Here is a 27,260-nt window from a genome sequence, read left to right as displayed (position 1 = left end):
AAGGTTAATTGAAATTAAAGAGGGAGAGGGGCATTGTGTATTTTCCTGGCACATTGTTCAATTTTATAGCACAATCAAATAACTATGTCATCTTCAATTATTATAACAATGCTGTATATCAAACATAGCTTGAAAGAAATTTGACTTCGCAATTTAACGCCTTGAAATTGGGCCTCTGTCTCTTTAAGAATCTGTTCTTTCAGACACTCATCACAACAATGCTTCTCATTGTGTAATTTGTTCGGAGTGTTGGACTGAAGAGTAGTTCGTATGATGAGCTCAGCAGACGTGCAGTTCCACTAGGTGTTTGGTGTTGCTGCTGCTAATCTGAAGGACTTGAGTGGGGAAGCTGCATCTCCAAGGTGGAGCTTTGGGTAAATAGTCGCTCCGTTGTAAGATCAACTGTTCAGGCGCCACCAAATGGTTGCGACTGGAAATGCAACACTCCAGGATGTTTTTGATGAGGGAATAACATTATATAAAACTCAAAAAAGTCAATTTTGCATAATACCTCTTGTTTAAGTTAAAGCCAGAAATATTTTATGCAAGTTACAAATGTCCCAAAGCACCCATGTTTATATACACAAAGGTTTGTGATTCTGGGAGTAAAGGAGCCGAACAGGCTTACAAAGATTTTGTTCATTGCATGTAAATCCAGTCACTAAAATCAAACGCAAGTTGCATTTTTAGTCATTTATATATGTTTAATATACAGGGGATTACACAACAGTACAGAATAAACATGATTGATAATGTCTTGATATCTGGGTTTAGGTGTGACTTGCATGGGTAAAGTTATGACCAGGTTAACTGGGCTGCTGGGACATTTATGTGGAGCAAATTTCACCAAAATGAGTCTAATCTCTGATGCTTTCAGGGAACCGTTAGATGAAAACATTATAGCTATTTGCACTGAAGATTCAGTAATGTGCAGAAACATCCAAGCTGTCTCCAGCTGTTTGATGTTGGGTCTTTGTATGCCAGGATTTGCTTCTCTCCATTTACGCTAAGGTCACCATGTTCTGTTCACAGCACTGAAAGCCTCTGCACCGTATTGAGTGCTGCACTAAAAGAGCAGGCACTGTTTGAATTAGCATCTTCCAGCGAGAGGCAGACACAGTTCATTTAAGGTAAACTGCACCACATCCACCTGCTGTATGGAAAGGCTGCTCAATTTAGACTAAATTTAATACAGCACACAGGAGCCGGAATCTTTCTAACAAATCAGAGAAAATATTTTCCTCAAGCAGGGGCATAATTCGGCAGTAAATGTAAATCTATCTCATTATCCACTTATTGGATTAATGGTTCAAAGTTGAAGGTTAAAGCTTTTACTGAGCTGCTGCAAATACTAATTTGCTCACTGCCATTTCATAATAATAATAAAAAAGATTAAGCACTTCAGAGAGAACCTTATTTAACGCTTAAGCAAATGTTTGCAGTTCTCAAGAGAAAACAAATGGCCCCCTATGCCGTACACATATGGACTGATAGACATGTAGGAAGCTGAGATAAAGAACTCAATTTCAATCCAAATAGGACAGTCACTTGGGCTAAAAGTCCACTGAAGGATTAGGTAGAGAGTCCAGTCTATCTGAAACAATCCCATGGCTGCTACCACAGCCACCGTACTTCGATAGAAACCGTGACTCTTCCCAGGGTGGTGATCGGGGGATATGATATCATTGGCCGGTGTCACTGTGTTTGTTCGGCCCAGGAGCACTACAATGGTCAAGCAGCTGGTAACCGTGACAATGATCAAGGGCAGCAGGTGGCACAGCAGCATGATGAGGTATTTGTACACACAGTTGAGGATGGGACAGTAATTCTCACCACACTGAAAGAAATCTGTAGGGCAGCCTCCTCTGTTCTCCGTCACGTTTTCCACGGATTCTCGAAAAGTAATGGCAAACATCGGGAGACTGAGGAGGGTGGAGAGCGTCACGCAAACTCCACTCAGCATCCACGCAGATGCGATGCTGTCCAGGCAAATTGGGAGGCTGCCCCTGTGGTCGACGTCTCTCAGCTTCTGGTAGCGGAAGATGCAAATGACGACAGTGAAGAGGATGCTGGCTATTTCACCAAAGGTAATCATGAACTTAAGCAAGCGACACCACCAGTCACCAGCAGTGGAGAAAACAGTGTCAAGTATGATAACATCATAGACATTTATGCTGACAATTTCCTCTAGGTTGAATGAAGCAAGTCCCAGTAGAAAGAGCTCAAAGGATTTTATGTTGGACACTCTGGTCAGGAAGATGAAAAGGATGAGGAAGATGTTACCTACAAGTCCTACGCATGAAACAAACATTCTCAGGCTCAGAAGGTCGACAGAAAGGTGAGACATTGCTCAAAGTGTGCCGGATCCAACAAAATCTATCTTTTTCTTCTGTGCTCTTCTCAAAGAAACGAGGCGATGAACTATCTATCCTGCAAGAAGCAAAGCAATGAAATTAATTTCGTCACAAGCTTGTCATCCAGTTCTCAAAGAGGGCAAGAATCTAGGTTGGTGATTGGTTGTGTTGATTATGAAGGCAGGGAAACAAGAGGCAGTTGGAAACACCAGAAGGCTGGGAGTAATTAAAGTCTTACCTCTGAGCTTTTCAACACTTCATCTAGAGACCAATGACTGACTTTAGAGACCAACATGTTTTTTAAACTAAAAAAAACTTGTTTATAGCACTTGACGTTTTCTGCTACCTCGACTTCTTGTCATTTCTTGTAAAAGTGACACATAATACTTTACATGACAAAACATCCCCTATATATTACACTTTGAACCTATCTAAGAGTGAACATGTATTTCTGTATTGCCCTGTGATATGGATGCCTCCTGTTCTGGTTGTATCCCACCTCCTACCCATAGACCATTTGGGATAGAAACTAGCCCCTCTGCCAGTCTGCCTGGATAAAGCAGGTATTAGAAATGGATGGATTCAGCTTAATGGAAGCAGGTAATTCTTCCTAAATTTGTAAACATTTTCAAATCGAAAGAACCTGTTCATTTTAAGCAGAAACATGAAATGTTTTATGCTTCTTATAGGAATACGACACACACTTCCACACCACGATATAACAGCTTGAACAGACAATAAGTTGTCATGTGAGCTTGTAAGTTTTACTGAATTAAAGAGAATGACAGTTCCCTTGTGTGTGCTGTTGTGAACAAACGGAGGAAGCACTTTAATGGGCCAGGGGCTTCTGGACCCTTGGTGTTGGCGCAGGACCAGGTCTTGTTCCAGCTTGTCTCTTTTTGCGTTTGGTATTGTCTTGTTAGTCTTCGTTTTCTTTAACTAAGCTCTGCATCCTGATTCAGCTTGATTGTGAATCCCAGGGAGCGCCTGTAACTAAGGAAAAGCTCCACGCTGGCAGCAAGTTGGTAATCTGTGTGTGTTGCACAACGAGCCTGGACAGTGGAGGAAGTTGTAATCATTTTACCACCATCTAGCAACTGCTGAACACAGATTAAGACAATGGACTGTTATAAAAACTTGATACTACAATGATAAGCTAAAGTATCTGTTACTCTGGATCATGCTTTAGTGTCCTTTTTCTAACAAACATTTGATGGATTGTATTGACGGAAATGCCAACAGCCACGAGGTTGCTGCACAAATTGTTTCCAGGGCTGCAATCAAATATTTGTTTTGGTGTTATTGTAAAAATTGAAACGCAGAGAAAATGTTCAGAGTTTTGTGTGTTTAGGCAAAACGATTCAAAATCCAGATAGCCTATTTGGCAAAGCTAAATTAACAAAAATAGCATCCTAAAAATGGATAATTCCTTAACACTATTCAATTTTTTTTTATTTTCTCCAACTTAAACATTTACTGACGAATGGGAAATATGTATCTTTTTACATTGCTAATCAGAATCAGAAGTTACATGACATTTTCTAAATATCTGTTGAAATATTTAATTTGGTCTGAAACTGCTATACTGCCACATGCTCGTTAATTAAAATGTTAATCTGGAAAGCCATTATTAAATACATAGTTTGCTATTCAGCCACTGTAGAAGAAGTCACTGATTGATGGAAGGATTAAATTTTTAATGACCGACTAATGAAAATGAAAGATGTGTTTGACCCTTGTGATTATTTCTTACCTTTGTGGAGGCTAGTAAATAGCTTACTGTTGATGTTATTTGAGATTGTGACACAGAGTTACAGAAAGGACGTAAATCAGATATATGATTTATTTTAATTTCACCCAGACAAATTCTCACAAGCTGTCATATTTATAGATGATGTTCTACAATAGCGTACATAAATAAAAGCTTTAAGAAAATCCTACAATCCTTCCTCTTACTTAAATTTCAAGCAACAAACACGAAGATTACTAGACTATCCTCCAAAGTTATAGGCTGAATTGATTCGGAATCATCTTCTTCAGGAAGCAGCATCTCCAGGTGAGGGAGCTCCTCGCTTTCTCCTAGTGAGTCCAGTCGTCTTATGAAGGATGCTCACTTTGGCTGCTTGGATCACAGTTGCAAATTCAAAAGACAAATCGTAGATTGATTTCTGAAGTCTGTACCTTTCTTTAAACAGCTGATAAAAATGTCATGTAAAAAAAAAAACAAAAAAAACTGCAGTGCAGTTTCCTACACTTGCACTCATTTAAATATAGGCCTATGTAGTTTTCTTGCTTTGTGTCTTGATAAACAATGTATTACTCATTTTGCTACACGAATAAGTCATAGTGAAAGTTGTAGTGATAAGCTATCTGTTAGCACTGCTGATGGTCTTGGTAAATCAGAAGCTCGCATGGTGTGCTGAAGTTTATTCGTTAACGAGTTCCTTTAGTGTCGAAACTCATAAAATGCTCGGGAAATCTATTGTTATCGATCGCACTGCTTAATAGCAAAAATGCACGGGGGTTGGGAATGATGTAATTCCCAGATCCACGCTCTGTCTTGTGAGAAAATTGTGTAATCATCCAGGTTATTTAGCACTGACCTTTTGTGATTTCAAGTCATGGAGGATATCAAAGTCATTTCTAAAACCTCACATCTGGTCTCTATGACAGAAATAAATTGTTCCCCTCTTTGAATTCAAATATTGGAACAAAAATAACTTTTTATTTATATTTCCTGCACCTGTTTGTATATGGATCTGGTGCACTGATCTACCCTGAATAGGCTCACCGGGGACCCCTGGGGTTGTAGGTTTTCGGGGTCTAAGCTGATGTAAAGTTGGCTTTCATTTCTGTTTGAGACAAGCTGATGCTGCTGAGCTTCCTCACACCAAAAAAGAAAAAGAAAAACATTTCCAATTATTGACTCGGCGCATCCTTTCCCAGAAACTAAAGAGGGAAATCTATAGTGTCCGACGATACACCCACCTGCCTGCGATGCCCCTTTAAAAACACACACCATGTTGCCATCACATGCTTCAGCACGAAACAAAAAAAATAAAAAAAAGTAGGAGGTTGATGTTCTGGTTGTTGCGATATGAAACTCGCTTGTCACTTATATTTTAAAAGAAGCGCGTGAAGAGCTTTCCTGTGGATTTCGGGGCTTCGCGCGGCAGGAAGGGGGACTCAGCCCACCCAGTCTGTCAGCCAGCCGTGTTGTACCGCCGCCGCTGCCGCTGCTGCTGCTAGTTGTTGTTCAGTAGCTGGTGCGCAAACTGAAAGCTGCGTGTTAATGCTAAGTGGCGGATATGAAGCGACGTGCGCCGACCTTCTCCGAAACTGGAACTCTTTAAAGGTTTTTTGTTTTTTTTGTCGGGAGAGTGGACGGGATAACGTGTGAGGGGGGGAAACACCAGCAGAGCTCGGCTCGGAGGGGAAGAGAGAAGGAGACAGAGGGGAGGAAAAAAAGGAGTGTTGCCTTCTCTGCTCTTCTCTTTTCTCTTACGGGAACTCAGTTGCTGGCTCTTTTCAGCTGAGGCTGTCTCTCGAGTGGAGCTGCGAAACATCGGTGATATCTGAGCTAATTCCCTTTACCGGAGCTGCGTGGACAAACCAGTCGGATGAGGGTTACCTTTATGCATAAATAAGGTGTTTATTTATTTATTTTTTCCCCTGACGCCTGCGAAAACAAGGAGAGGTAGTGGAGGCACGTAAACCTACGTTCGGGTAAGTAGCGACTGCTCCACATTACCTTCCCTCTTGGCTGGGCTGTTTTATTTATTTGTTTGCTTGCTTCATTCGCCAGGATAAGGGTTGCGCGGCCAGTTTTGTGTATTTTCCTAAACAGTGATTGCAAGGGCGGATAATATCCAGGATGATGGAGCAGATTCCCAGGGAGCAGAATTGTTGCACAATCGGGAGTTGAATGCGTTTGTTATCATTCTGCCTCCTCCCACCCCCACCTACCCTCTGCTGCCACTTCCAGCACCGAAAGCAATAATAGTACCGCTGGATCCCCGAAAAAAAAAAAAAAAAAGGAGTCCAACAAGGTCAACTACTGGGACCCCAGCTTCTCTGACTGATGTTTGGATCACCTGAAAGGATGCATAGCGTGTTTCAAGTTTTAATGTCTCTGCTTGTTGTTGGGGGGTGGCTGTGTAGGTGTGTGGGCAGGTGGTGGGAAAGTATTGACGTGGATAGACGGTTCACGTGGGACTGAAACTTTATGGTGCATATAGAGTGGTTTGTATAGAAGTATTGGACTTTTTCACATTTTGGCCGTCTCCAACCACATACCTCAAGGTGTTTTATTGAGGTTTTTATATGGTAGACCTACATAAAAATGGTGAAGTGGAAGGAAAAATGATTCATTCGTTTCCTTCACAAATAAAATTAGACAAAAATATTGTGTGTCAGACTCGGAGCGGTGAAAAAAAGTGTTTGGTCCCTTTCAGAGTTTTTTTGTTTTGTTTGTTTTTGGCTTCTGTCGCTCTTAAATGTTTCACATCCTTAAAAGAAATTTAAAACACAAACACAAGGAGGAACACATAACAGTTATCAAATGATGTAACTAAGAGAAAAACTAAAAGTAATTCAGAGGCAGACATGCCGGTGTGCATGTCATTGTTCTGTAATGACCTGGAGATGAAATTCGTGGTTCCATCAATAACTTTTTCTTGAATTGTGAATAACGGGTGGAGACTTGAGTTACGACATCCCACCGATGTTTTGATGGAAAACGAGCCCTTGCATGGGAATCTCTGGCATACACATATTTAAAAACATTACGGCTCATTTGGTTAATAACAAAAAAAATCCCCCAAAAACAAACCTGTTTCGAGGTAAATCAACCACATTCATCGAGACCCAAAAACCATCAATAAGTGTTGAGTTCTATTTGGAGTTGACAGAAATGAAAATAAAAATACGCACCTTACATTAATTATCGGTTTTCTCGAAACTGCATCATGGAAAACAAATAGACTGTATCTTAGGGTGGAATTTGAAGTGATGCTAACATTTTCGCCTGGCACTTTGTTGGTGGCATTTCCAGAGTGTGGTGTTCTCACCCGGTGTGACTCGCGTGGAGCCTTTTAACGAGCTATTGTGAATCCACTGAACAAAAACCGGAGGAGCTGGATGCTGATTTAGCTCTCTTTGCTCAGGTGAATGAAGAGGCTTCATAAATGCCAGAGCAATTAGCCCACATTTTCAGTTTGTCTGTTCTGCCAGTGAGCTTATATAAACGGGTTGTGCTGTTATGAGACATGACAGATAAAAACCTCCGGGGGCCTCGGCTGATTCGCGGCACCGAGCGCAGAAAGTGATGCGTAGAGTTATTCCTTTTGATCACTTCGTTTTCTTTCCGGACTAAAACCGAGATGCGACCCAAGAGCTCTTTATGAGATCAGTCAAATCTAAACAGCGCCAGACTACGTCTGCTGGTGTTCCCACTCTTAAGTCCTGCAAGAGAAATGCTTTGTCTGGTTTTTGTTGGCTGTTGCCTTTTGTGCGGCGACCACAGCAAACCGTCTGCCTCTCTGTCCTCCATCGAGCACGACCAGCTTCTTTTTAATAAAGCGAATTTAAAAATAGCATAAAAAGGAGTACAAATAAAACATATGAAACAGAAAAATCTGTATATAGAGTAGCGCAGGCTCGTTTTCACTCCATGAATCTGCCGGTTCTTTGGAAGCTCGCATGTGAGGGTCACACTGGCTTGATTTGCGATTGATTATATGGCTATAAATCTGAGTGGGGTTGGTTTTTGCAGGTATTTGACCTAATTGTTTTGTTGCAGAGGGTAAGGAATGGAGCAGAACTTAGAAAAACTCAGCAAAGGCCCAAGAATCGAGCCCTGCGGGATCCCTTGAATGGCTTAACACGGCCACATTTATATTCTATCCTTACTCATTACATCCATAAGCTTTCTCTGCAGCTACATTTTCGACCTGCTTTGCTAATTATGTCTGGCTTTCTCAGACATAATTAGGGAAAACAGAGTTGAAGTCCAAGGTACGGTTTGGTCTCTAACTGGGATGTAAGCCAATGTGACTTTGCAAGACTCCAGTCAAGTTTCAGTTTGTAACTTTATGACTGAATAAAAGGTTTAGTCTCTGTAAAGAAAGCTGACAAGTGAATTATGGGAGAGAAAAGTAGAGAGGAAAAAAAAAAAAACATAGTTTAGACTGATTGTGGACTTTTTAATAAAATTTTTGGACTGATGTTGGGACATTTGAACATTTAGCTACTGTGAGATGCCAAGACATATTTTGAGAAACAAAATGATTTTTGTGGAGCTGTTTAGGTCAGAGACGTGCAGAAGTAATAATCAACAGGCTTTGAAATTCCTGTTTGAACTGATTGTTGCTTAAGCTGTTCAGCTGCTCAGGGTTACATATAGAAAACTGTGATGAGGGGGATAATGTATTTGATATGACGGAAATCTGATTATTGCAGAAATGCAATTTAATGCGATGTCAAATTATTCTCCTAATTTTCAAATAGCTTAAATTGTAGATGATTAGGCAAGATTTTGACGGTTTCATTATTATTAGACTCCTTTTTTATACACTGGAACAGCACTGTATAAGCTGTCTAAAGCTAACAGACTTTTTGTTTTAACCTCAAAAGAGTTGGCAAAACGTACTAAAGGAATAAAATTTTATGGGTACTATCAATGAAATTTGACATTTCTGAGGATTTGTGGCACTTTTAGCTATAATAGTGGCTAGAGAAAGGTGCTTGAGGTGGATTTTGTGGTCCGTTCAGAAAAGGGTTGGACTTGTAAAGGAAATTTGCTCTTTTTTTCCCCCCCAATTGTTAAAATTATGTATAATTAATATTTTGCTGCCCTCTAGCTGTTTTTAAATTAAGACCTTAGAGAGGTTTAATAGAAAAGGATTATTTCTTTTGGTGGGGCTAACAAGAGAACCTTGGCATCATCCTTATTTCGCGATGTTGATCGTTTGATAAACCATGAAGAGCTGATATCTACCACTTTATTCATGAATTGTGCATCATACTCATATCCTCCCTCTTCTGAGAGGATATGATATGAAGTAGACCTCTTCTAACTTTTAGCAACTGCAATTTTTCCAGTTCAATCTTCGCAATCAATCAGATTTGATGGAGAGCATCTGTGAAATACACTTTTCAGGTTTTGTCACTTTTCTTCTATTTTGGATTTTGGTTTGACTGGGCCAGTGCTTTCATTTGTTTCTTGTTCTGTTGAACACTAGCAGGTTGATTATCCAGGGGTAACTTATGTTCAGTCCACAGTCGGCCCTTAAGCACCAGTGTCCCACATTTTACATGTCACCCTGGGTCAAAACACCTTAATCATGTGACCGGTAAACCCTGGTTTAGCTCTATCAATCTTCTCATCCACTTTGACCAGCAGCTTCCTGTATCTACATCAAGAGCATCTTTCACCATGGTGATCCTGTATTTTGGGTGATGTGTAGCGTTAGTTTCCACTAAACCAGGAATATTTTTGGTCTTATCTGATCAGATCACCTTCTTGGACCTCATATGGCTTTCTTTCTCTAATTTTTCTAAAACTCTTCCATAAATTCCAGATTGATGGAGTGCATGAATATCCGTCAATGCGCTACATTGTGTTTGTATACCAAAAAAATCCAGTGAAATACAATAAAGTTGGTGGCTATATTAAAAATGCTCTCCCTCCCTACTCCTTGTCGGACTCAGTTGTAAATTAAATTTATCTGGAATTTTTTTGTTTCTCAAATCAGATTCCACAATGTCATTTAATAAACAAAGAAAATGAGCCAAAATGTAAAAAAAAATGTGTTTGGAAAAACTATGTACACTCTAACTACTTTCATTGGGGTTTCAAATGAACAGCAGCAGTTAGTTAATAATTAAATGGTCAGTCATCAGGAGTGGGGAATTTGATAAACACATGAGTTTTGTTAAGGTACTGATCACCTGGTCAGCGGCATCATGGCATACCTATGTCATGCAATGCCAGGATGGATAGATTTAAGTTTCCTAATGCCACCTGCAAAGCCATCTGTGTGACAGCTGAACTTTGGCCATGCAGCTGGATAGTTAATTCAAGCATAACAGCCTTAACCCAATTGAAATCCTGGAGTGGGATCGTAAGTAAGCTGTGCACAAACAAGAGTGGGTCCAAACTCCTCCACAACAAAGAGTGGGTCCAAACTCCTCCACAACAATTTGGAAAAATTATCTTAAATATGTGGTTTTCTGGACAGAAATCCACTTACTTAAGTCATTGCTGCTATAGGTGGCTAGCATGGCTTTTCTTTTTGGCTTTGTTTTTGTTTAATAAATAATGACAGGGTATCCTTTGCTTTGTGTGAGTTGTCCTGGTATTAAAACCCTTGAATCTGAAGGGTTTCAGCTCTTTTTAGCATGACTTGTAAGCCCTTTATTTTTTTTTTCAAAATGTAGTTTTCAGAGCCGATATGAAAATATGAAACAGGTTTGCGTTGCACTGAGTCACACATCTTTGTTGTAGTTGAACATTAATCTTTCAGAGGTATTGCTTGCTTGCTGGCTTTTTTTTTTTAACCACATGTAAATCTTTACCAAATTTTCACTTTGAGCCAACAGACCGCAACCCATTTTACTGAGCTGTCATAAGTGTCGTAAAATTTAATGTGGAAGTCCTCTAATGACTCACACCTAGACCTGCCACTTAATAGCTGTACTGGACTAATGAGTGAGCCATAAAGACAATCTGGCAACACACAAATTCAAAGCTCAAATAAAATACAAAATAGTGCAATTACAGTCGATTCTGACTTATTACGTTGAAGGTATTTAACATGGGTTTATTTTCATTTCGTTTCCCCCAGATTTGTGTATACATTTATAAACCTCAATGATAGTTTGGATTTGGCAGTTGTCCACATTTTTGTCCGTACTAGGTGGTTGAGAGATGTAGAGTTAGGGTGACCAGACGTCCTCTTTTTCCCGGACATGTCCTACTTTTCAGACCTAAAAAAATGTCCGGAGGGAATTTCAAAATCGTCCGGGATTTTGGTGAACTGCCTCAAAACACATTAACCGCGTTAACCATGGATTCGTTCACGCCAAGTTTACGTGCAGCGGCTCTGTTTCCTTCCTGAACTGCCAGATTGACAGCCTTCAACTTAAAAGCTGCATCATATGAACTTCTTTGTGTTGTTTCCATGATGAGGGGGTTTGAGTTTGAAAGCATTTCTCCGTCGTGCCTGCTGCTAGCATGTGCTTGTTCTAAATGAAAATTTGTGTTTTCTTCTTTGGTTTCCAATTTTGACTTCCAATGACTCACTTCCTGCTAAAGAGCCCCCTGGTGGTTGAAGAAAAAATCCACAGATAAGCCGCATCGTTCAATGCGTGGAGAAAAAACTAGCGGCTTATAGTTCTAAAAATACGAAAGATATGAAACATATGAAAGAAAATGGCTTCTGTGTTCTTTGGAGTATAATGTTTCGATAGATGTAGAAGCTCAAACAGCCATTGGAAGAGAGCCGATAATATCACAACTTTCTAATATAAGGGTTTTACACAAAGAGCTTACATTTTCAATGCAACATTCGTTGACTGCAATTGCAGATGTCTCTTATTTCCCTCCTTAAATCTCTTAATTTTTCTCCAAACCTGCCTTGTGCAGAGAAACGACGGAAGAGGATTAGGGCCACCAGAAAAACAAACAAAAAAAAGAATTCTGACTTTAAAGTCAGAATCTCAGAATTCTGACTTTAATCTCAGAATTCTGACTTTAAAGTCAGATTATTATTTTTTTTCGGTGGCCCTAATCCTCTTCCGTAGAGAAACCATCAACTGACTTGGTTTCATCAACCCAAGGCCACTTCTTCTCTGTCGTTGTCGTCGCTGCCATGAGTCAGATTTACACCGCCCTCTAATGGCAGCTACGACAACTAAAAATCCAAATAATAATAAAAAAAGGTTTACAATGTGGGGCTGTTGTCAGTCAGCAGTTCTCATGGTTGGACTTTATTTGTTTGCCATCACCTGGATTAAATAAAACAAACGCACCCTAAAGAAGGCAGTAATTTGCTGTGACTATTACTAGGCAGAGTTAGCCTTTCCATCCTTATTTGAGCAAAAAGGAATTAGTGAGCAGATGATAGACTTGAGTGAGCAGATTTAAGTTGGAGAGGCAGGAAGTTTGAGTCCAACAAGAAAAAAGAAAAAACCAAAGTGGAAGAAAGCTTTGATGAAAAGTAGAGCATATTTGTAAGCTAGAAGGATGTTTTAGACTGCGAGGGACATTTAGATTGTGAGCAATAGAATATTTGACACAGAAAACACAGACTGCTCTTAAATTAAAAATCTAAGCCTTTGTGTTTGGGAAGGGGAAATTTTCAGTAAAACACCATCACTTCCATTTATAGTTCAGATTTTACTAAGACACAATGCATCTGGAAAGTATTTACTGCGCTTCACTTTTTCCATATTTTATGTTGGAGCCTTATTCTAAATCAAATTTAGTCAAATTAATCTGTTTCCTCAAAACTCTACACACATCCTATTCGTCACACTCAGGACAATGTGGGGGGAAAAAGAGATTACAGCCTCAGCTTCTTTTTTTTTGACCGTGATGTTGCAAGCTTGGCTCACTTCGCCCACTCTTCCTCAGTGTTTCTCATCCTCCATCAGGTTGGACGGGAAATGTCTGTGCAACTGTTGTTGGATCTCTCCAGAGATGTACAATCAGATTCAAAGCTGGACTCTGGCTCTGGATATTCACAGAGTGGTTCTGGAGTCAGTCCTTTAAGATCTGGTCCATGTGTTGGGTCATTGAATCGTTGCGCCAATCTGAGGACAAGAGCGCTCCGGAGCAGGTTTTCATCCAGGATGTCTCGGTACATAGCTGGGTTTTTTGGGATTTTTGTTTTTACCCCTGTAGGGTTTTTTTGTGGGCTCTAGTTCAGAATGATGAAACTGGACCAAGTGTCATTTTTTACATTTTTTATTAAGCAGTCATGTGGAGAAACTGTTCCCAACAAAATATGGTCTGGAATCATTTTTGAGGATGCGTTTGAAGCAGAATCTTTTGACTTTCTCTTGACTTTCTTTCAGTGAAATCTATTGCTACCATCCACACCCACCAAGGTTTTTGCTTCAAGGATATAGCTATGTTTAAATAACTTTACATTAAGGTTTCTTCAGTACCTGTCAGATATTTCATACACCACTTTTATATTTTCTTTCAACTATTTGCTGGTGTTTGAGCAGCTCTGTACACACACACACACCTCTTGATGAGGACCAAGATTACTGTCACGGTTGCCTGATTTCATTGAGAATTTGCCCTTGTGCTCATTAAGTAAATCTGATTTCATCTGTCAAGCCCTCTTTTGCAGTTCTTGTTTTTACCTTGCGAGTGTTGGCAGCTGGCCTCTCGGTCATGTTCTTAACAGGGACGATACTGTGTTTTAGCTGTAATTTTGTAATTAACCTCCTGCGGCCTCTCTAGTATTAAAGCTCTGCTCTGATAGCTGAAGTTATGTTCATTGCCCTGCCAGGTCTGGGGGGCTTCTGGCTCTGTCACGCCTGTGATGAGGTTCAGATCTGTAGGTGAGGTTAAACTGAGTCTGTCGGCCCAGAGATCTCTCTCTTAGACCTTTGAGGCATCCCGGGGGAAGACTCGAAGGTCTCGCTAGATGCTCTCCATGGGGGAGGGGGGAGACACCTATTCCTCTTATAGTATACTCTCTGTAATCTATAAAATTGGACTCTGATTTGTGTATTTCATGCCACCAAGTGGAGAATTAGGAAGACCCAGGACTCAAAGTAGACGTCTGCGTTTTGATTCTGTTTCGTCAAACGCCATTCTGAGTAATCTGTGATACGAAATGGTAGTTCAGGTTTTAAATGAGCCATTGTCAAATAATCAAGCACTCAGACGAAGAGTTTTATTTAAAAACATTTTTTCCGAGCAGATTTTTAGGAAAAGGGATTTGACGAAAGCATATGTCTATGGAGGCTGAGCAGCTGTTGGGAGCGTGGCGTACTTTGTCTCTATTAGCTGCTCTGACTGGTGGGAAATATGTTAATCAGAGTCAGTGACAGACTAAAGTAATACTCTTAGCTTTGAACTGACTGCTCCTTGCAAAATCTATCATGTCTGTATGAAACATCCTGCACCACTCTGTTTAATCAGTAGCTCTAAAAAGGTGCAGTGGCTGTATTTCAGCAGACTTTAAAAAAAAAAAAAAAACACCTGAGTGCATAATCTGTAACACCAAGATGCATTTTTTTAATTCTTTTTATTCAGATTTTATTTAACACATGCAAATTTAGACTTTTTCAGAAAAAGTGAACGAGTTAGAGAAAGTTGTGAATGACGGCAACAGAAAAGCTAAGCTAGTATTCTTCTAGGGAAAGTATTCGCTGTAGTTAGCATGTTCTTCATCGGTAATTTGATGAAGCTGATTACTGGTACTGAGGTACTTCCAAAGTTTTAAGAAAAATCAATTCTCTCCTATTAAGCTAATCCTGTTTTATTACCACAGTGTAGGAAAGTTTCATTATAGGCCGGCTACCCCAGCAGATAGCCTGACTAATTAGCCAGATATTAGGTTGTTATACCTGCATTAGTCCATAAAGGACAGAAGGAGAAAACGAGTAGCATTTTGTGAAATATTCAAACGTTTGTAATTTTACTCACGGGTCCTCCACAGGTATTTTATTTTTGGTAGAAGTGTTACTGTTGCTTCATTGGACATATTTTCCTCAAAAACAGCTCAGAAGAAAAAAAGAGCTGGATTCTTCAGTGGCAGGGACCAAAACACAGACCTTTTTACTCTGGTCACCGGGGGCGCGCGTCTAACTATTGTAGTTTGGTTTCGTTTGATCATGTTTGCTTCAGTTCGGGCTTCTAATTTATTAGAGAAAATGTGTTGTCATGCTGACCTTTTCACAGTGTCCTCTTCTTGTTAGAAGACCATTTTTTCCCATCTGTAGCAAGCTGCTGCTCCCTTGTGACAGTCGCTGCCTGCAGTGACAACACCATTACAGTCCTAATAAAACATAACCAATAGCTATTTCTAACCCTCTAAATATCAGTTGTTGCAGCAGAAGGAGCCCTGAGTGTCATCTCTGTGGACTTGATAATTAAAAACAGACTGAGCTGTACAAAAAAATGTGAATGTGAATTATCTGCTCTTTTATAACCTCTTGTTATTAATAACCCTTCGAATACACGACTCCAAGTTCGAGCCAGTTTCGGCAGCATCTTTCCGGGCTTGTGGAAGACAGGAGCGTCTTTGACATGTGGCAGTTAAAGGAAGAAAAGAATGGATTCACCTGTGGGCTGAGGAGGTTGAGGATGGGGGTTGATTGGATGCTATTTCCTCCTGATGCAGCACAGTTCGAAAACGTTACAGCATGGGACAGGGTGTAATAGTCCTCTAATGATAGGATTCCGGCTCGCTCGGTATCTGGGCGGAAGACGGCGTCCAGACACAAATTGACGGTGTCTGTCGTAATGAAAAGGCAATGAAGCGTTTTGGCTGGCAAAGCCGGACATCCAGTTCAGTATTGTGCGAGTCCGCCGCTAAATAAGCTGCTCTTTTAACGAGTGGATGGTTATCTCTTGTCTTTTTAAAAAATTTTTAGATACAGTTTTGTTTGGTAACACCGTTCAGCAAACACGTAGTGCAATAACAATTTCTCCACACACCGAGCGAGTCGGAATCCTATCATTCAGGATTTCTCTCTCGGTGTTAAAACAGTTATTTAGCCTTTCAAGTACAGCTGGACAAAAAAACAGTCAACATTCCTATTTGGCTTGTTTTGGTTCGTTTTCTGAGGCATTTGGGCATTTCTATATTTACCCGGTGGATGAGTAGAGATACACAGACAGAGATTGCTTACAAAGTTCTGCTGAAAATTGTGGAAAATGTTCCAGTTTCCATAGTTTCAGCGTTTTGTTCAGCTAGTGGCGGCTGGTGGGGGGGAAAAAAAAAAAGAAAATTCTTGGTGGGGCTGATGTGCCTATAAATTTCACCGCCTAGTCTAATACAAGCACTCAAATGAACAGCCGGAAAAATAACTACAATTCCACAGTGATAATTTCGTTTCCTTCTCCAAATAAGCCAGTGTCACAGATCAAGTCAATAAAAAATTTAATAGACTCTATTTACTCTTTGGTGAGGAATGAAATGAAGCACAATACAGTACTCGTGTCCTTGAGAAGTTTATAGCAAATGTACTATTTCAACTCAGGCTAAACAAATCAACTGTGCATGTGTGTGTGCATCTGATTGTGAGGTGAATGAAATGTTTCTGTGTGGGAGAGCGACTATGAAATGAGGTGTGTGTTTGGGTTCTGAGATAGGTGTATTTCTGTGAAACAAAGGGGAGAGACAGGGAGCGAGACGGAGTTGACACTATTGTGAATACAAACTATGACAAGACAGATGCATTATTATTGAACAGCATAAACCAAAATAGTCTGAGAAATCGGAAAACATCTCCATGTGTTTTGATGTTGGAAGAAAAGAGAAGCCTACGAACACAATTAATATAAAACCATGGCATTTAAAATGTTTTCAACAGCTCTGTCATCAATAACTAACATCAACAATCACTATCGTCTGCAGAAAAGCTTCAGCTTCAATCACATGACTCATGAGTCCACATAGACCGTTTCAGTCAGCCTTAATGGAAGCGCAACATTCTGGTGTTCATTTTAATTTCCACTGAGGCCGCAGCCTACAAGCGCTCAGCGTTTTAAACATTTACTGACTCTAATGTTTCCTTATGAACTCTCTAAAATTGATAACAAGAACGTGTGGATGAAATGAGAAATCACCTCTAACAGATACGCTGATAAGATTTGTGTTTGCTGTAGCGCCGGCGCCCAGATTGGGACTCCAGGTTTACAGGTTTACAGTACTTGCTAACACTCTTGGCAGCCCTGCTAAAGAAGTTAGCCTTAGCCTTTAGGTAGTTTTTGTTTTGTGTTTGTGAAAGAAAACCTCTTTCACAGCTCAGACGTACTGGAGATGTGTTACAGCTTACTTTTTTGCATTGCTTTCTTTATATTTAGATCTCAGAAAAAGTATTCACGGAGTTAGTTGATGAGAATAGATAAAGTTGTTTTTCAAATGGTGATTACAGACATTAAATGGAAAAAAATATCAAATATCTTTAAGTCAGATATTTGACGACAATTAATGGCAGGCTTTTGGAAAACTGAGTCCAAATCCAACTCTATAATCAGTCAGACACGTAGAGTCAAGAAACTCTTTAAAAAGAATCGGTCTTATAACATGACGAAGGATAAAACATCTCAAAAAGCAGCACACAAGGCCCTGGTCTAAAAAAACAACAACAACAACAACAACAAAACAGATGAAACAAGGTCTTTGGCATCTTTCAGTTTGGAAAAGTCACATCTAAGGCTTTGGGAGTCCAGCAGAACTCAGAGAGAATCATTATCCACAAGTGGAGAAAACATGAAACCGTGGGGAACCTCCTCATTAGAGACGGGTCCAGATTTACTCCAGGGAAGAATGCACTGACAATGCATCCTCCTCTGCCTTCGTTAAGACCAGCAATAATCCTTGATCAGTTAGCCGAAGAGACAGGACAAAAAGTGCTTCCAGGAGAGTCTAAAGTCCAAAAACAAGACCTTCATTTCACATTCACCAAAATAAGATCTGGTTTATACCTGCCAGTTTTTGACTTTATGCTCAAGAACACTTGCGTTGCATAGCAAGTCCACAAATGAATGGCTAAACGTGTCCGACCAAAAAACAAAAACGGTCCAAAGGTTTTGGAGTGACCTAGTCCAAGTCCAGATTTGGGTGCAAATTTCTCCACAGTGAAATAAAGTTACTTTTTTTTTTTATTGTTGTCTAATTGTAAAGTTAGTTAAATGCTCTGAAACAAAATAAAAGTGTGCGTGAAAAAAGAAACAACAAAACAAACAAAACAAAAAAAAGCAAAGACGGAAGAAATTTGTCACAAACTCTGTTTCACATCACCGTATCTTAAAACGTTCCTGTTCAGAGACCTACTTGCTTCGAGGCAACACGCTGGCCCCCAAACCACTGTGCCACTTTTGTTTTTATCTATTTATATGTTATAAAACGCCTGATTAGATCAGCTCCTGTAAAGAATTTGACATATTGGTTCGTTGATGCTGCACAATGACAGAATCATTCAGACTGCTTCCCCCCACAGCACTAAGAGCTCAGCCTACACCTCGTGAATCGAGTTTGAATTGATTCAGTCTGAATACGTTCAGGTTCATGCTGCGTGCGTATGCAGCACGGCCCCTTCAGCGTGTCTGATTTTTCATCACAATGTTTTCCATTTCTAGTCTTGAAAGAGGTCTGGTGTCGGCATAAAGTGGCAAAGTGGCCGTTTCATTGATGGCAGGGTCTGATTCTTTCAGATTACATAACACTTTACCAAAAGGACAAAAAAAAAAAAAAGAACGGCTTTTTCAGCACCTGTGGCAGGAGTGAAAGATAAAACAGAAACAACATACAGGCTGGATGGAATATAATCAATGGCTGTATGTTTTACGGGGTTACATTTAAGACTTGGTGTGACGATTCAATAAAGATTAGTGCCACTCGGTCTCTAAAGCGCATTTTTGGCAGTCAAGATAAATATGTGTAAAATAAATTCATCTTTTACTGGAGTAACATTGTAAGTGTATTTAAAAATATGCGGAAATATGTTCAGAAATAACTGCATCCTAGGTGCACAAAGGAACATTACCACAGATCCTTCCTGCCAGCAGCTGTAAGAACAAAACTCAAAGGGTCTTCATAACTCTGCTGTTATTTGCACATCTCAGCTGTTTGCAAAGTTCCCTCACTTCTTGTAAAGGGTCTGTTGTTGATTATTATCCACCGAAATGTCCATTTCTCTTCTCTAAATTAACCAAATCGGCTGCACGATACTTTTAGTTTGAGTATTCTCTTTTTAAATAGCTACATGATTTCACCACTGTGGGGAAAGAAAGCATACATCTGCTCCATTTCTATTCTGGTGCAGCCATTATCTGAACCCTTAAAAATGAATGCATCTTTTATCATTATTAACATTTTATTTAACTTTTTCACATTTTTTAAAATTAATAATCCATAAATGTTTGCCTTTGCATCAACAAATAAAACTTTTCATCCATATTGACAGTCAAGCAGAAAAACTCTCTTACTGTTGTACAAATGGTAATTTTCAGTAACTAACTTGTTTTTCTTAAACTCATAAAGTTTTACATTGACTAAAAACCTAAGTGAAAGTGACATAATTTCATGAAAACTGTTCAAACTACAACATTTTAATGAGTAAAACTGAAAGCCTTTCGTTAAGGCTCACTTTATATGGAACGTGCGTGAATTTTACGTCACAACTTTTATTTGTATTGTGCACATTTGAATGTTTTTGAATATGAATTTGAATAACAGAAGAGGAAGTCTGGCAGAATAAAAACAAGCAAATCTCACAGCATTATTTTTGAACACAGATGTAAAGATATCGGCTGAGATTCTAACGAATGTTTTAGACGGTAACATTCTACCGTTTCATCAATAGTGCGTATGGTTCTCCTAATTTCTAAACTTCCAAAGTGCCACAAATTTAAAATAGTAATCCATCATTGTTCCACCTCTCCAAAGGTTTTGAATATCTTTCATAGCTTTTCATGTCTTGGATTTTACAGATGTTCTTTCAGTTTTTAAGTCATTTAAAACAGGCCAATTAATGATCCGAGCCCTCCGTCCCCCCCAAAAAAGAGACTTTATGCAAAGCATTTACAATTTTGGGTCCGCACAAAACAAATTTAATGAAAAAATTTATTTTAAATTGCTTGCTGGAGAAACGTCCAACATTTTTGAACATTTTGTGTGTACAGTTGGTGTAAGGTTAACATGTGGAGGAGAAGACGGGAATTGTTTTGAAGAACGACGGCTGTTGGAGAATTTCTTATAAAACAGGAAAAAGTCCGAAAAAATTGTAGTCTGTTTAGTTTGTGTGAGGAAGTTGAGGAAATTTAACGAAAACTGCATAACGTCATGATGTTCTGATTGTCACTAAGTAACTAAAAGTATTTCAACGGAAAAAGTACAAAACTAAATAGAGAATCTAATGGAAAGCCTGGAAAACTCTATGAAATAATGGCTTCTTTGAAGCAAAGAAGAATTCATAGCTCCTGTAATTATTATTATTTATGGCTATTTTCTTAGAACAGCAATGCAGTTTCCATTGGTTAAATTCTGGAACAAACAGATGCTCCATTCAGTTTAGCAAAGATCTTATTCTGAAAATTTCCCCTGTTCTGCTTCCAACTGGGAGGTAAAACACTAAAATCAGATTTTATTTTCTATCCACTAAGTGCATCAAAACTACTAAATGTCTTCATTCTTGGGCTATAAACACATCAAACAGCTGAACTTTCTTTGATGTGCCTTTTTTTTTTATTTGAATGATAATTGGATAAGGGTTAGACACATATGCTTAGACGCAATAATGGGGATGATCTTGCAATTCCCTCTTCTTCTTCTTTTTTGGTTGGATTTCAAACGACATTGCCATCAAAGAAGCTGCATCACATTTTGTTTTCTTTCTTACTTGGAGCTGGAAGGGGTTGCAGCTCTTGTGATAATTCTTGCAGCGCAAGACGTGTTAGTAAAAGTGTGGAAAGAAAGAACTCTTGAGTTTCACTACATCAACACAGTAGTCTTCAAATTTCTTTTTGCAGAAACTCGTCTAGTTTGGACATTTAGTCGTGGGGTTTTGTTTTCGATGCCAGCTTATTGTCGATTGATCTTTATTAACGCTTACAGTAAAATAGCATTGTGCGGGGTTTTACACTTTGAGACACCAGGCGCCTTTAAATCTTTCATATATCCACCACATGTGACACTGTTAACTAAATGTGTTTTTTCTGGACGTGTTTTCAACACTGGTGGTTGACTCTCAGTGGTTGGGTCGCGACGAAATGATGGGTGAGGCTTTGTGTAGTTGTTGGGGGGGAACGGCCTGACACCAATCTTCCCATCATGTAGCGCAGCGCTATCGCGGAGAAGAACCGAGAAACCCGCACATATTTAGTTCCCGGTCGCCCCGCACCTCCTGACCCTGGAACAGCTGTTGGGTCTGTAAAGCCAGGCCGGTCCGTGCTGGCGCGGTTGCCTTTAGATTAAGTTTCTGCCATTCTGTGGAAGCCCAACCAGGAAGAGCAAACACTCACACACACAAACGGGAAGGAGGGAGAGAGAGAAAAGATCTCGCAGGCAGCGCCACCGACCGTCCTCTCCGCTTCACTCCTCCCCAGCTCTCCCAGTTTGCGGAGCTCCGCCGCCGCACCAGTCCCGACTCCCTCCACCTCCACCTCCCCGCCTCGCCTCCCTCCTTCCCTGCGGATTCGCTCGACGCTTACCTCCACTATCCCCCCACTCTCCTCCTCTGCCTTGTTAAAAAGGAGGAGGAAAGGGAAGGAGTTAACACACCTCGCTGTATCGCGTCGCTGTCTGGATGTTTGAAGTTGCTCCGACCACCAGGAGCGGAGAGGAGCGGAGCCCATTCTTCCGCTTCGTGCAGCAGAAGCGACACACGGGGCTGCCGCTGCCGAGCTCCGCCAGGACCGCGACCGCACCATCCGCCGTGTGAGTAATACTCAACCCGAACAATACTAAGTGTGTGACCAGGAGAGGGGTGACTGCCCTTTAGTTTGTGTGTGTTTGGGTAAAGCGCTCTCCTCCCCCTCCCCACCACCACCACCACCCCACCGTCCTCTCTCTAACCCGTATTTAGAGCCTGGCTGGCTACTTCAGATGGGCAGCTATGTCAGGCTGTACTGTACTCTCCATCCTGCTGTATTACTGGGCCTGTGCGTCTGCATAATTTCTACAATCTAAACACAAACGTGTGTCGGTAGCCCAATCCGGATCAATGCTGCAGAGACAGTCCCGGAGAAAACAGGAGCGGTGACCTAATGTTTCAGGTTCTTGCCTCCTCTTGGATCAGGCTCGGTCGTCGTGTGCCAGCCAGCCAGCCAGCCAGCCAGCGCGGCGGCGGCGGCTCGGGTTCAGCTCGCCTGGCACGGAAAATGTGAAGAAAGAAGCTCTCAGCAACCTCACCTGGGCTGCTATTTATTTTTGATGCGTGCGTTGCGGGTGTTTGACGTGGCTCCCACATGAAAGCCTGAAACTTCCAGGCAGAACCGAGTAGGTGAGGTTTAATTGCAGGTGTAATACTGGGTGATGATGAGGGTGGTGTGATAGCCACCAACTGTTTTATGGTTATTGTTCGAGTCGTGCGAACTATTCTGAATATTTGGTGGCTCATCGCGCGGTTTTTCTTCTTTAATTAAACGGAAAAGTGATTTTTCTCTCTCACAATAAATGTCCACAAAAAAATTTTAATAAGAGGTTGAAGAAGGATTTAATCAGAACCAAATTTCTTGTAAACACAAAAATCAATTCCAGTATGGGCTGATGATGAGTAATATGAGGTGCCCCACAAACATCTGACTGTGAATGTCATGTCCTCTTGTCCTTCCTATTTTTAAGAAAGGATCTCTTTGCCTTGTCATATTTGCATCCCAGGAAGAACAAAAGTCACGATTAGGAGCTCCCGGAAAGTTTCTGAACTCAACCCAACGCTGATCTATCCAGGCTCCTTCACCACATTCCAAACCTTTAACCTATTCCTTCATTAGCCTCTCTTTAAGCTTAGCTTCACCTGCCTCACACTGGGAAAGCTGTTAAGTTAGACTGAAATTTACTGGCTACCATTTAAAATGCGGGCTCTTAGGTGTTGCTACCTCACAAGACTGAGGCTTTTTAAGGTTTGAACCTGCATACCAGCTGGGAGGAATCTGCTAGATCTCTTGGTCTGGCATTGGGTCCCTCTGAACTCTTTTGGTTTCTGATTTCCACTCCAAAGACATAAATCAGGCTGGGGCTCGACCGGGGACTCTTGATTTGATTCGGGCACAGGCGTGAGTGTGAGCAGGCTTCTCTTCCTTCGTCTCTGCTTTTCTTGCACCGCATCAACCACGGTGGGGCGATACCAAGCAATCCCCGACAGAACAACGGTCATGCACAGTATAGGAAGAAAAGAAATGTAATACAGAGCGCCTAAAACTCATATTTGCTTTTAAAATGATGGACTTGAGTAGCATGTCTGGTAGTAGGACAGGATTAAAATATCAAAATACATTTACCAATTTCAATTTTAGGCATTGAAATGTCAGATTTTCCATATCACACTTTAAAGTACATTTGGTCTATCTTTCTTCTTTCATTGTTTACTGTGAGAAACACACTGCCAGCCTTAATTTGCTCTCTGCTTTGTATTTATGGAAACAGAAGTCCGGTGTTGTTATGCCATTAAAAAAAAACTACAAGACCCATGATGCACGGTAGGAAGCAGCTCTGTCAGAAGGAATTTATTGCTGTGTTTTTAACCTTGTCTGTGAACCCGTGATGGTATTCTGCTCTTGAAAGTTGCTTATTGTAGTTTCAGGAATTTAAACTAAAAATAAAATCTTGGGGCCTTATTCACTACTACCAGTAATTTTACTTTTGTGAGATTATATTGAATAATGTTAGAGTACGGGGATTTCAGGAATACTGCACTGTGAGAGGTCATCGTGCACTTCGAATGTTTTAACGTTTTGTCCCAACAAAACCACAGACTTTGATTTATTTTATATAGGATAAATAAATAAAACGTAGTGCATAATTATTAAGTGTAAAAAAAATATTTATAATAATGCCTAACCTGTCTGTTAGGCTGTGTCTTATCTGATGATTGGAGGTTTAAACTTGGAAAACTATTTTGTAATTTAGCTTTGCTTTAAACTTTTCTAAATATTTATCCGTAACTCTCATGATAATGTTTAATTTTGCATATTAAACCACTAATAAATATTTTTCAGATTGTTTTTCTGTAAAAATATTGAAAACTAAGCTATCATTGTCCTAACTATCTGCTACCAAAGTTGGTGGTTGAGATATTTAAAAATAAATGTAGATTTCAAATCAAAAACCTGCCATTAAATATTTTTTTAATTTTTTTTTTGCAATTTTCCAAATGGATTACTGTAGCTGGATTAGACTGTCAGACTAAATTTAAATCACAATGGACTTAAATGTCTTGATAATGGCATGAAATTAAACAAAACCATAACAAAACAGGCCTTTAAAAAGCCATTTCAAAGTTTTTCATTCAGTCCTATAAAGAACAGAATTACAGTGACTCAAAACGTCTTCTATCGTTGAGTCGATACATGAATTTTAAGTATTCTTACCAGTCACAGTTTTGAATACTGTCCAAATTGTCGTTCAAAACTGCAAACATACCACATCACATCTTCCTGCGTTTCTCTGCCTCGGTCTAGATTTAATCATTCACTTTCTCTAAGTCAACATGTTTCTTTGGAAACTCTACACCGCTGCCAGCTGTAGCACTTCTTACTTTCACCGGGGGGCAGGCACACGCGTAATCTGTGGGACGCTGATTTATAAATGCAGATAATCTTTATTTTGCTTTTTTAAAACGCCAGCATACCTTTCTGTCCCCCGTTGCCTGGCAACCTCTACCTACACAGGACGGGGTCTGCGGAGCTCGACCGGGACTTGTTACCCTGACAAGAAAATTTTCCCTGATTGCTTTCTGTCTCAAGAACTTGCTGTTATTAAAACTGTGTGACCATGAGGTTATCTCTTGCACTCTGTGCGAAATGCTCACACACACACACACACACACACACCGCATTTCTCCTCTCGCTTGTCAGAGATTAGATGTATCTCTTGCTATCCCACTCCTACCCTCTGACTTCTAACTATAACTCTTATGTGGTTTATACTCCATATATCCTCTCTAGTCTCTTCTTTCCCCTGCTGTTGCTTTCTCTTTTGTTGAGTGAGAACTAACAAAGGGGCGCGCCGATTGATCAGTCAGCCATCTTTATTGGCGGATCTTTTATTTTGATCGATTTTTCTCTGAAAAGACTAACCAGAAGAGACAGTTGTGCTTTTCTAACAAAGCAGAACTGATTTATCTCTATCTATTACAGTCTAAGGACACAATACTTAGAATTACTTTGCAAGGGGGCTGTACAAGAGGTCATTGTACCTGGGGATGCGTTTATGGGCAAACCCGTCGTCGTACGCAAACCGGGCCTCAGCACGAGGCCGAGGCTGGTTCTGTTTGTGGCGCTTACAAACGAGATTTCAAGATGTAGTCATGGAGAGGGGGTGGGGAGGCTCCTTGTTCAAGAACCGTAGGGTTTCGTCTTTGCTTTCTGGTTCTGTTGGTGTCTTTAAGCCATGACTGGGACGACGCAGTTCACAGCTGAGTGCAAAGCAGCTGGGATGAGAGTCATCAACGGTCCTCATTGTGTGCTATAGTGCAATATCAAACCACTGCTTGGATGCAATATTTATTAGGACATTATATTTCAAGTGTCACACTAGATGTATTGATAATATTCTTCTCCAGACTGCTGGACTCTGAACGTGTGTTTTTAATGGCTAGAACTTAGGGAGAGCGTTTGAAGCCGTAAACGCCTTTTATCCATTAATTTAATTTCCTTAAATTAACATTTAAGGAAAACATTAATAGTTGATTAGTTTTTACAGTACAATTCAATGTGCAATGCAGTTGAAACCAGATGTTGGTATGCAGTTTTGTTTTGTTCTTCTTTCTGGCATTGAGTCTGGCTAGACTTTCTCTGGACTCCTTTTGCTGAGGATAATCAGCTTCTCTCATCAGCTTCAGTCAATATTTTCACGAGGGTTTTTCTTCTTTGCCCTTTCACTGGGGTGATGCACAAATTTCACACCAAAACACATTAATCTCTGAACAGAATCCTGTCTGAATAGCACAATGACTGGAAATCCCCATGCTGTTGATATTTTGATCAGATCAAGTTGGCACCTTCAGGAATCTCAAATTTTGATAAACCGGACATGTGGAGACTTTTTTTTTTCTTTTCTTCTATGTAAAGCTGGAAGCAGTTTGTTTGAAGGGCTGCATTAAATTAATATTTAATGTGTGTGGTGAATTGATGAGGGACAACCCTACAGTGCCAGGATGTCATTGTCTGTGCTCTCTCATCAGCTTTAAAGCCGGTTAACCTCATTGTATGTAAACATATCCGTTGGATCTTTCTGTCATCTAGCTCTTGAATTACATGTTGCTAAATCTAACTGATCTGAAACAGAAAAGATTAGCCTGATGCAGTGGTTCCCAAAGGTTCTCTGGGCCCCCCTATGGATTACGATAAAATCCCCCTGAAAAAGAAAAATCAACTGGGCACACGCATCGTTCAACCAGACATAAACCTAAACACATATTTTGTTTTCAAACTCCACTGAAGCTCAGGTTGTAACAAAACACACTACAAACCATCTTTACAGTGAAACACTTTTGTGTTACTGTTTTTGTAAAAAAAAATTTCATTCATCCATACCGCTCCCCGCTCACCCCTGCAATGGCTCACCTAGGGCCTGCGCCCCACACTTTGGGAACCTCTGGCCTGATGAAACCCGAGAACATGAGGAAAAAACAGTTCTAATGTGTTTATTATTTACTGTGTAAGTACAATTCTGTAAAATCTCAATTTGAAGTGTTGAATTTTGACTCTTGTTCTTTTTAACAGCTACTACTGAAGTCATGGTGATTTTACTGTGCATCTCCACTCTAGTCATTTAGTTGAGCCTCCGTCCTGGTAAGCACTTGGGTTCTGTTATGCACTGTGTAGGCTCAGTGTGCACATGTCATATTCAGGTCAGATGGCGCAGATATAAACCATAGAAACCAGAAAATGTACACTCACCTAGTATTTTAAATACAGCATCCAGCAGATGGATTTCAAAACCCATATCGGATTCGGCTTCATTCTTCACCTCAGTGAAATTACAGCGTTTC

The 27,260-nt window shown here is 40.2% G+C and overlaps 2 protein-coding genes across 5 annotated transcripts in view; one reads left to right on the top strand and one right to left on the bottom strand.

The window, feature by feature from the left end:
* Nucleotides 1–1,417: 1,417 nt before the first annotated feature.
* LOC122824998 (trissin receptor) lies at nucleotides 1,418–2,347 on the bottom strand. Its single transcript, XM_044106012.1, has one exon. The coding sequence runs from the start codon at nucleotides 2,345–2,347 to the stop codon at nucleotides 1,418–1,420; it is 930 nt and encodes a 309-aa protein (XP_043961947.1).
* A 3,043-nt stretch (nucleotides 2,348–5,390) lies between these two features.
* Nucleotides 5,391–27,260, top strand: part of LOC122824995 (bromo adjacent homology domain-containing 1 protein-like) — a 41,814-nt gene continuing 19,944 nt past the window's right edge. For 2 of the 4 annotated variants that reach the window (XR_006369570.1, XM_044106009.1), the window contains exon 1: nucleotides 5,391–6,080. The gene's annotated coding sequence lies outside the window, so the exon portion shown is untranslated. Of the gene's footprint in view, nucleotides 6,081–21,470; nucleotides 21,986–22,491; nucleotides 22,551–27,260 lie in introns of those variants that run through there. The other 2 variants (XM_044106011.1, XM_044106010.1) reach the window with 2 other exon arrangements.

Source organism: Gambusia affinis, linkage group LG22 (assembly GCF_019740435.1).
Source record: "Gambusia affinis linkage group LG22, SWU_Gaff_1.0, whole genome shotgun sequence".
Classification (NCBI taxonomy): Eukaryota; Metazoa; Chordata; class Actinopteri; order Cyprinodontiformes; family Poeciliidae; genus Gambusia; species Gambusia affinis.
The sequence above is the reverse complement of the archived record's forward strand: the minus strand, read 5'-3'. Positions and strand labels throughout refer to the sequence as shown.